Genomic DNA, 11686 nt, shown 5'->3' with positions numbered 1-11686 from the left:
TTACTTTTTGGTTTTTTTAAAGATTGGCCTTGAGTTAACATCTGTGGCCAATCTTGTTTTTCTTATTCCCAAACCTACCAGTACATAGTTGTAGGTCTTTCTAGTTCTGCTATGTGGAATGCAGCCCCAGCACGGCTTGATGAGTGGTGTTAGGCCCACACCCAGGACCCGATGCAGCCAAACCATGGGCCACCAAAGTACAGTGTGCAAACTTGACCACTCAGTCATGGGTCTGGCCCCTCAAAAGTTTTAAAATAAGGTAAAGACCAGAAAAATGCTTAAAAAAAATGCTAAGTAATAGTTGAAGAATATACTGTTAGGAGTGAAGTGGATAGTCTTTTTAAGAGTGACACAAAAACAAAGAAAATTAAAGAAAAAAATATTACATGCCAAAAGCAATATATGTACTATAACAAGTCAAAACATAATGCAAGCCAGAAAAATAATAATTACATATACAATAGTAAAAAGAATATTTTTTAGTATAAAATAACTCACAAAAATCAGTACGCAAATGATCAACTGAATAAAATAGATAAAAGATATTAATACACATTTTACAGAAAAAGAAACACAAACTATGATAAACATGTGAAAAGATACTCAAACTCAATGATCAAAAGAATTTTTTGTAAATGAAATAAAATAACTTTGTTCAGATATCATACACCATAAACATTTATCAGGTACTTGAGAATGTGGACAAAAGTGTTCTCAAAGATGGTGGGTGGGAGTGCAGCAATTAGCACAACCTTAAGGATTGCAGTTGGGCACGAACTATGAATACCAACATTTTATGTAGATACACTATCTGACCATTGATGCAAATACATATATGACAATTTCAGTTCTAGGAACTCATACTTACATATATTTAAAAACGTACATTTATTGCAAAATAATTTGGCATAGAAAAAGATGAGGAACAACATGAAGACGGATACATCCATTTAATTTTAGTACATATTTATAAGGCAGCATAATACAATAGGAGAAAAATAAAAGTTAGATCTATATGAACTTGTTTGGAAATATCTTCAAGATGTTGCATAGTAAAAGCAAATATTTACATACACAGGAAGAATCACACATATATTTGAATACATTTGCATTTGAAAAGATTATTTGAACAGATCTTAAGAAACAAATTAAGTGACTGCCTCTGTGGAAGAGGACTGGAGACTATAATGAGAGACAACTAAGAAATTTATTCCACACTTTATCCCATTTTGTATGGTTTTCATTTTTACTACCTATTATTATCTATCACTTCTATTTTTCTTAAAAAAGTAGAAGTATTGCACTAAAAGCGTTATTCACAACTGAAATTTCATACAGAACACTGTCTATACAACATTAAATATCTTAAATACAATGATAATAAGACAAATGACAAGAATATAAATAAAAATGATACTAAGTCTCAGAAAAAAGAAAAAAGAGAAATACATACTTTGATTAAAAATTACTGTAACTATATAAAACTTTCCTCCCTAATTCATTACACATTATCAGTTCCTTCTATATAGGCATTACAGCTTTCTAGCTGAAGTGGTAAACAAGACATTGTAGACCTTACAATCTAGCAGGGAGAGAAATAGTGATTAATAGTACAATCGCACAGTTCATTCCCTAATCATAATTATCATCAATTCTTTGAAGAAAGAAAGCAAGTATCAGATTTAATAAGAAAAGTGCATTTCAAGGAAGTGGACCATAATGTCAAATGACTATCTTCATGGTAGATGATGTACTTATTTACCACAAGATACGACATTTCTTCTCCAGAGCTTCTTCATAGCATTTGTCACCTCTGAATTTCTCAGAGTATAGATTAATGGGTTCAGCATGGGGGTTATGACTGTATAAAACAGACTCAGTGGTTTGTCAATGGAGAAGGTCTTAGCAGGTCTCACATACATGAAAATACAGGGAAGAAAGAAGAAGACAACCACAGTGATGTGGGAAATACAGGTCTGGAAGGCTTTCCACCTCCCTTCATGACTAAGTTTCTTTAGAGAGTGCAAGATTACACCATAAGAGATGAGTAAGAGCAGAAACACAATAGTGCAGATCAGGCCTCCATTGGCCATTACTAAGTAGTGAATGACATAGGTGTCAGTACAGACGAGTTTCAATAAGGGGTACATGTCACAGATAAAATAATCAATAACATTGGGGCCACAGAATGGGAGCCCAAAAATAATAGAAAGTTGAATTACTGAGTGCAGAAAGCCTCCAATCCAACACACTAATAGCAGCACAATACACACCCATTGTCTCATGATAACCAAATAATGCAAGGGCTTGCAGATGGCCACATAGCGGTCATAGGCCATCACCAACAGAAGAAACACCCCTGATCCACCAGAAAAATGCTCTGTAAAGAGCTGAGCCATACAAAATTGGAAAGATATGGTACTATTCCCAAAGAACAAGTCTGAAATCAATCTGGGAGTAATGGAAGAGGAATAAATGACATCCATAACTGACAGGCTAGCAAGAAAAAAGTACATTGGGGATTTCAGGGACTTAGTGAAAGTTACAGTCACAACAATGAGTATGTTGCCTACCATAGTCAAAATGTAGAAGAGCAAGAACATAACAAAAAGGATTTTCTGCTCCTTTGGATTCTGTGTGAGGCCCAAGAGGACAAAGTAAGTCACATTATTCCTTGGTTCCATCTAATCTTTATAGGTGCTGAATTCAGATATAAGAAGCAGTTTACCTACAAAGCAAGAGGGAAAACTTTTAAATGTATTATAAGTTTAATATTTTGTTTATTCATTCAATTATTAGAATGTGTACAGAGTATCTGCTTGTGTCATAGACACTGTGATTACAAAGTTGAATAAGACATAGTTGTCTACCCTCAGTGATTTGATATACAAAGAAGGATAAATCAAGTCTAGTTTAATCCTAGGCTAATATGAGCTATTATAAAAATATTCACACAATGCTAAGGGTCACAGCATAAGAATATATCAATCAAACTCAAATCAGAGAAGGCTTCCTGGAGGAGGGAATATTTTAGCTTAGTTTTCAAGGAAAAGTGAAGGAACAAGAGAAGATGGGAAGCGAATTCCATGAAGATGTACACTATTCATAAAATCACAAAAGTGTAATACTTGCAACCCATTGAAGGGTTGCAATTTAATTGCAATTTAATTTAATTTCCATAGATTAAATTGTGAATGGAAGATCACCATCCTGCATTGTCTCAGTTCTCATTGAGACCACTTCCTTAGAGTCTTTACATGTATTTATTTATTTATTTATTTTATTGGTGAGGCAGATTGGCCCTGAGCTAGCATCCATTGCCAATCTTCCTCTTTTTGCTTGAGAAAGAGTCTCCCTGAGCTAAAGTCTGTGCCAATCTTCCTCTATTTTGCGTGTGGGGTGCCACCACAGCACGACTTGATGAGCAGTGTGTAGGTCTGTGCCTAGGATCTGAACCTGTGAACCCCAGGCTGCCCAAGCAGAGCATGCAAACTTAACCACTATGCTACTGGGCAGGCTCTTAAGGTCTTTAGATGGATAATTCCCTTTTGTGTGACAAATAAATTCTTAAGCACTTAAATTTTGTGTCTCTAGTCCCCATCTCTCCCCTATTTTCAAACGTGTATATGCAGCACCTCCAATTTTAGACATCTCTAATTGGATGCCAATTTAGTATTATAAAACTAAATTTTCAATTTTACACAATAAACATGTGTTCTTCATCTCATTAAATGGTACCACCTTCCATGTGATTGTTCAGACAACAAATCTCACAGTGTCCTTCACTCCTCTATTGCTCTTATATTACTTAATGATAACTTTAACATGTCCTATTGACTCTACTTTATAAATATATCACAAATTTGATCAGTTCCCACCCCCTGTTTTCTTCCTGGACCAATGGAATAGCCTATTGCCAAGGTTCTCCACCTTCATTCAGCCCTCCACCAATTTCTTCTCTTTAAGTAGTGTAAACAGTTCGTTTTTAAATCTTATTCTGATTATATCACTCTGATGTTCAAAACTCCAACAGTGGATTAATAACACACAACCACAATTTAAAGTATCACATTTAATACTTACAGTAACAAGAACTGTAATCCCGATTTTGTATTTGAAGAAATTGAGGCTCAGTGCCTCTAATTAATTTTCCCAATGTCACACATTTTTAAGTGATAAACCCGAATTGGATTCTAAATTTGATTTATTTCAGTTATTTAACTTCTTACATAATGAAGAAATTCACATGATTAGGAACCCTGATTCCCACTATTGACAGTTAGTCTTACCTTGTGAAGGCTTTTCCACAATCTGAAGGAAGACTTTTTCAGTCATTCAAAGGGACCTAGAATTCTTCATTCATCCAGTATAACAACAGAGGACAAAAGGCCACATTATAACTTGAGTATATATTTTGTTCCATTCAGCTACCTGTCCATTCTCTCCAAGGAATTCTCTGATTATTTAGAAGATTGTTTTTACTTGCACAGCATATTATTTAATAGGATGTCCATAGTAGATACAGAGAAACAAAAATGTGTCATGTTAGGATCATTTATCAAAAGGGCAAGTAAATGCTAAATTTACATGAGAATAGCTAAAAAGCCATTTCCCAGGGAAATATTTCTATAGTAACTTCTTTCTTACTAACCTCAAAATAGAAAAGTACCATTCAATTATTTAGTCCTTCTCATTCTACTGTGTTGGGAGGGCCAGTCTATTTGAACTGAGATTTTGACAAAAATTCTTGCTTTTGTTTTGATATTACACATTAAGCCTAAGAAAGGAGCTCTTGAAAATTTCTCAATTCTAAAGCATCTTCTCCCCAAAGGAACAAAAATCATTGGACATTTTATCCCTTCCAACCACATTCATCATTGAGTCCTGGAATTGGCTTATGTCCAAGACTAACTTTTGCTTAATTAAATTCACTGGGATTTGACACAAAATTAAAAAACAAAAACACATAGGTAAAGTCACTACTAGTCCAAACCACATAATTAGGATCATAAATATGTAACATGGAGGGAAAAAAAAAACTTTAGAACCATTATAAGACTATTGTGAGTCAAGAATAAAATATCAGCCCATTTTGTTCCAGTGAAGATTAATTTATCAAGTATTTCCTCACTTGTCATAACAAGTTTTCCCTTCCTTTTATTTAATGCTCAATTTATTTTATCTTCAAGTGTGGTAACATATGTTAAAAAGAAATTGTCACTAATTTAGTTGTAATAACTGATTAGTTATCCAATGATTCATTATTTTTTTAAAAAGTTAAGAGCACTTATTTTATGCCATTGCCAACTTAAAAATAAAATTCACCTGTTATTTTACCCTCAAAATGAGTTTATTTGGGAATAGCCAAAGGAATTTCATTTTGGGAAGTGCATGCTATGGAGAATCATAGACAAATCTGGAAAACAAAGGAGGAGAGTTTCTTTTATAAAGAAAAAGGTGGAGCAGACAGGGCTGTTCTAGAAGGAAGTCCCTGAGGGAAAGTAACAGTTCAGGGAGGCAATGGCTTCTCATTGGCTGAGTTACAGCATTTCTCATTGGCAGGGCTGTTGCCAAGTGGGCAGAAGAATCTTCCCTGAGTAGTAAAGTACATCTGCTTCCTGTTGAAGATGTAAGCCCAGGTCATTTCTTATTTGGTGTATTTGAGAATGTTTGTGAGGGTGTGAGTGTTCCCCCTACAGGCTTCTGGACTCAAATTTAGTTAAGGGTTGTCTGAATAATTTCTATACCAGGAACTGTGCCATGAATGAGGACACAGTAATTAATAAAACAGAAAAATAATCACATGATAAGTGGACAGTTTAATAAGTTAATATTTCTTATTCAGTACTTATGAGACAGCAAACAGGGTAGAAAGACAGAAAATAAGAGGAAGAGTTCTACCATGGATAAGGTTATCAGAGAAGGACTTTCTTAAATAGTGATGTTAAAGCTGAGATCCAAAGGATAAGAAGTTGCTGCCATTGGAAGTGCTGCTACAACTAGTAATATGAAGTAAAACATAATTGAGTAAAACAATCCCACCTCACAGATGACATGATCTATATGTGAAAAAATAAAAATTTCACAGGATTTTTTATTGCACTATCATGTTGAAACAGAGCAGTGAGAATGGTCGCTTTTATCTTGTTCCTGATTTTAGTGGGAACATTTTCAGACTTTCACTGCTCAGCATAACGTTAGCTGTGGATTTGTCATATTCGACATTTATTATGTTGAGGTATATTCCTTCTATACTCAATTTCTTTAGGTTGTTTTATCATAACAGGATGTTGAATTTCTATAGAATCTATGAATGACCCAAAAATGAGATTAAGAAAACAATTCCATTTACAGTAGCATCAAAAAGAATAAAATACTTAAAAATAAACTTAACCAAGGAGGTAAGAGGTTTGTACACTGAAAACTGAAAAATGTTGCTGAAAGATATTATAGAAGACATAAATGGAAAGAGATTCATGGACTGGAAGATTTATTATCATTAAGGTGTCAAACTATCTAAAGTGATCTATGGATTCAATGCAATGCCTATAAAATCTCAGAAGTCTATTTTGCAGAAATTGAAAAATCTATCCTAAAATTCACACGGAATCTCAAGGGACCCCAAGTAGCCAAAACAATCTTGAAAATGAACAAAGTTGGGGGTCTCACACTTCCTGATCCTAAAACTTACCACAAAGCTATGGTAATCAGAACAGTATGGTTTGGGCATAAAGACAGCCATATAGACTAATGGAATAAAATAGAGAACCTAGAAATAAACCTTTGCATATATTTTGAATTGATTTTTAACAAGGGTTCCAATAGCCTTCAAAGGTGATAGGACAATCTATTAAACAAATGGTTTTCTGAAAATTGGATATCCACAAGCAAATGAATGAAATTGAACCCTGACCTTATACCATATACAAAAAATTAACTTAAAATGGATGAAAGACCTAAAATACCAGCTAAAACTATAAAACTCTTAGAAAAAAAGTTGCATTGGCAATGATTTCTTGGGTATACACCAAAGCACAGCAAGAAAAGAAAAAACAGACAATATTGTACTTTATCAAAACTAAGAACTTTTGCACATCAAACAACTTTATAACAGGGTGAAAAGGCAATCCACTGAATGGGAGAAAATATTTGCAAGCAGTATATCTAATAAGGCATTAATATGCAGAATATATAATTAACTTCTACATCTCAACAACAGCAACAAGGTAATTAACTGATCAAAAATGAGCAAAGAACTTAGACTTTTCTCCAAAGAAAATATATAAATGGCCAGTAAGCCCTTGAAAAGGTGCTCAACATCACTAATCATTAGGCAAATGCAACTCAAAACCATAATAAATTTCAGCTTCACACCCATTCGGATAGATATAATTAAAACATCAACAACAACAGAAAATAACACACATAGAAAATGTGGAGAAATTGGAACAATTGTACATTGCTGGTGGGAATGTAAAATGATATCATCTCTAGGGAAGCCTTATCATTTAGAACAGTCATGTTTTCAGAGAAATCAATTCTCTGAAATCTGACCTATGCCTAAAACCACTCCATATCCTATGTCAGGCTCACTAACGTAAAATGAGCAACAAAGCCCTATAATGAATCTTTCCAACTTACCTTATCCAAGTCTAATCCTATATTGTAGCTAAAATATGTTTAACCAAAACTCAACTGCATTTCTAAAAGTGGCCTCTAATGATGTTTGTGGGTGCCAAGTGGGAGTAAATGAAAGACCTTAGCTGAGGCTTCAGCAACGACTCAAACAGGGCCAATTATTAATTCTCTGAGTTCTTGTGAGGTCAATGCATTACTAAATTCTTCACTTCAATAAAGTCTATTTAACCATTTCTCTGGAGTAAATGAAGAAAAATTACAAAGAAGGATCTTTAAGTAAAGGACAGCAACAGTTGATGTACCAACACGGTGAAGATTTGTTTGGGAAATACTGTTCCTAAGCCTAGTGGGCTAGAAGGAGGGCTTAAATCAGGAATAAAAGGAATTCTCTCCACATTGCTCATGGACTTTTTGGGAAGCGAAAATTTGGCAGAATTGATTTAGGAAAAAAATGTTCAATTAAGTGTAATTGATTCACCTATACATTTTATAGTTACCTACCTAGCTTTTCCTCATTTGAAGAACTTTTCATTGTTCCTATTTCTTTTTAATTTGAATTGGATATAGTTCTAAGAGATCTAAATATATATATGTTTTGAAGATGTATTTATACCTTCATAAGAAACCAGAAAAGTGAGTAGAAATTAAATCCTAGAGCTATCACCATTTCTTAACTGATAATGGGAACCAAAATAAACTTGTTCAAGATTGGGAAAGTTGTCTAGAGAGATAAAAAATTCAGTGTCTCACTTGACAGCTCTAGGAGTCTATTTGGGGCTGTGGTGCACACGCCTTGAGGGGAAGAAAGTAATGAGTGGGCTCAATCTGAAAACTGAGGAATCCACAATCAGCTAGATCCAGGTGAGTGATAATTAAATATTTCACCCTGATTTTAATCAGATTAACATAATTTAACCAATTTATTTTCATTGAAATAGGTTTTGTAGTTATAGTCTGTGAATTGAAGGTTACTCTTTTTCTCTAAATGTGAATATGGACACAATGACATGAAAATTTCAATGGAAAACACTATCTGTAATGTTACCAAATAAGACATTGTTGAGAACCACTAAAGTCACTTTTACAACATTGAGGTTAACATTTATGTCTCACCATGTAGATTGATTCTGTAGATTTCTGTTTGTAATGATTTGAAATTCTTCCCCTCTTTCATGACTTCCATGTCGCCACATTGATGTTAGAATTTGTGAATTAAATCTATTGAAAATGACTGAGCATATAGTCACCATCTATTGGAGCCAAGGATAGAGAAGAAGCAATTCAGAAACTGAGCTTTCTTGAAAACTAAAGATATCTTTCCTCTCCTTTATTGAAGCTGAGAGATGATGATGCTGAATTCTGTGATTAGAAATTTTTGAGGAAGAATATGTGCTTATGTTTTTTGGCAGGGATTGGAGAAAAAAGAAAACTAAGGGGAAAGGAATAAAATATTTAAGATCCTTTGTAACAACAACATGTATTCACTCTTGCAAGTCTACGTACAGATCCTTCCAAAAAATATATATGTATATATACTTGTATATATTCAATATTTCTACCAGTTAGCAATGAAAACTTCAAGTTAATCTTAATTGATTAAACCTATGCAAAAAGGGAATATTGTATTACCTTAGGTGACCCTAACATTCTGGTCTTCTCAATAGGAATCTCAGGGAGAATTCATGACATTTAATTCCATTTGTAAAAGGTGAGTAGAATAATATGTCTAATCCAGAGTATCTTTCTATATGTGATGAAAGAACAACTGTAGAGAAAATTCATTAAAGAAATATTGAGAACATTTCAGGGAAATTTGCATCACTTATGTGTCCACGTTCAAAGATGTGGAAATTGAGAGCATGAAGGAGCTATGTCAAGTCACACACAACATCTGGGGCTATTGAGTCAATGCTGCTCAAAGAGCTGTTATAAAGATAGTGCCTTGGCATTTTGAAGGGAAAAAACTCCTTGTGCAGCTTTGTCTCTATCTGTGTGGGCATGTGCATTCAACAGTTCACAGAACACTGCTGGTATAAATATAGTAAGGCTTGGTACTTTCATATCTGATACACAGATGACTTTAAAAGAATATTTTGTTCATATACTTATAAATATTCATGCCAATAGACAAGTATAACTTCAAAATAAATGTTATTTATGAAATTTGTCCCAAAAAGTGAAATATAGCCATCTGAGAGACTTTTAGAGCCAGAAAGTTTGGAAATCAAACATAAGTCAATATTTGTAATAACACCATGCTTGTATTCTGGTGTTATTAAGGGATTGTCACTATTCAATTAATATGAGTAAGGAAAAATTTAACCTCCTTCCTTTCTTCTTTATAACTATCTGCAAAATGGCAGTGATTGGAATGTTTAGCTACATCAATCCCAGAGACCAAGACTAAGAAGATGTTGGAATATTTTAAACTGAATTAAAAATATCACTTAGAAAAACTGCGATCTTTCCAGATGGAGCATGTGCTCACAGCCCAAGCTAACACAATTGAAAAGATAAACAATGTAACAGAATTCATCCTGCTGGGTCTCAGAATCCAGAACTGCAGAAACTCTTATTTGCTGTGTTTTTTATCACCTACTTGATCACATTGTCAGGTAACCTGCTCATCTCAGTCACCATCTTCATCACCCCAGCCCTGGATTCTCCTGTGTAATTTCCTCTGTCCTGTTTGTCCATGATAGATGGTTTCTACTCTTCTTCCATAACACCCAAAATGATCTTTGATTTGATCTCTGAAAAGAACACCATATCCTTCAATGGCTGCATGACTGAGCTCTTTGCTGAACATTTCTTTGCTGGAATTGAGACTGTCTTGTTAATTGTCATGGCCTATGACTGCTATGTAGCCATCTGTAAGCCCTTGTACCTCATGAGCAGACCTGTGCGTGGTTTCCTGATCGGAATGGCTGGGGTTTTAGGGTTTCTTCATGGAGCGATCCAGATCCAGTTACCATTCTGTGGCCTCAATGTCATTGACCATTTTATGTGTGATTTAATACCTCTTCTGGAGCTGCCATGCACAGACACTCATACTTTGGGGCCTCTGATTGCTGAGAATAGCGGGTCACTCTGTTTGCTCATTTTTTCTATGCTGGTTGTTTCCTATATCATCATCTTATGCTCCCTGAGCTCTGAAGGGCGTCACAAAGCTCTATCTACTTGTGGCTCTCACGTCACTGTTGTCATCTTATTCTTTGTACTTTGTTCATTCCTGTACCTAAGACCCGTGACCTCCTTCCCCATTGACAAAGCTGTGACTGTTTTTTGCACCATAGTAACTCCTACGTTGAATGCTTTGATCTATACCTTCAGAAATGCAGAAGTGAAAAATGTCATGAAGACACTCTGAGGGCAAATAATGAAACCTAGAGGTAAATAAATCTTGTGATTACAGTATTTAGGCAAAAAATATCTAGTGATATTGTACAGAGATTTATTCCCTGTCTTAGTTTATTACACTTGGGACAGTCAATTATCCTGCCTGGAGCAATGTTCTTCAGTAGCCCACATGTTGTGGGCAAGGCTGACATATTCATTAGGGCACAGTAGTCACAGTGTCCAGGGCCTATCATAGTTTTAGAAGCCCTTGAAATGTGTTAATTTCTTTTAAAATAAGAATAAAAAATGAAGGTAATCCAAATCCAACTTGGAGTATAGTTTTCTTTATACCAATGCAGTCATAACATATAATTTATAATATTTTTATAGAGGAAAGAATCCAGGAGGACACATATACCAAAGGCCCACAAAAGTTATATCATTGCCCTGATGGTGGGTATGAAACAGATCAACAGCAATATTCTTGAACACTCTTTGTACCCAGCACTACAGTTAGAATGGAGTTTTATTTTAAAAGAGGAAAAAGCAACTATATATGGAAAAAGTGTAGAACAGTAGGAGAAGAGTCTTCAAAAAGTACTTTTAATCAAAATGTACTTTTTTCTTATCTTCCTAAATTTAAGAGGTCTTTATATGTTCTCCCACCACAGCAATAAAAAACAATTTTTACTTATCACTATCTGAAGAA

General features: G+C 34.5%; 1 protein-coding gene and 1 pseudogene across 1 annotated transcript; one reads left to right on the top strand and one right to left on the bottom strand.

Moving 5' to 3' along the window:
- Positions 1-924: 924 nt before the first annotated feature.
- On the bottom strand, positions 925-2722 carry LOC106841541 (olfactory receptor 4A47-like). Its single transcript, XM_070487188.1, has one exon. It carries the CDS (start codon positions 2682-2684, stop codon positions 1755-1757), a length of 930 nt encoding a protein of 309 aa, XP_070343289.1. The 5' UTR covers positions 2685-2722; the 3' UTR covers positions 925-1754.
- Positions 2723-10109: 7387 nt separating this feature from the next.
- On the top strand, positions 10110-11037 carry LOC106841551 (olfactory receptor 4C45-like; annotated as a pseudogene).
- The last annotated feature ends 649 nt before the right edge of the window (positions 11038-11686 follow it).

Source organism: Equus asinus, chromosome 17 (assembly GCF_041296235.1).
Source record: "Equus asinus isolate D_3611 breed Donkey chromosome 17, EquAss-T2T_v2, whole genome shotgun sequence".
Classification (NCBI taxonomy): domain Eukaryota; kingdom Metazoa; phylum Chordata; class Mammalia; order Perissodactyla; family Equidae; genus Equus; species Equus asinus.
The sequence above is the reverse complement of the archived record's forward strand: the minus strand, read 5'-3'. Positions and strand labels throughout refer to the sequence as shown.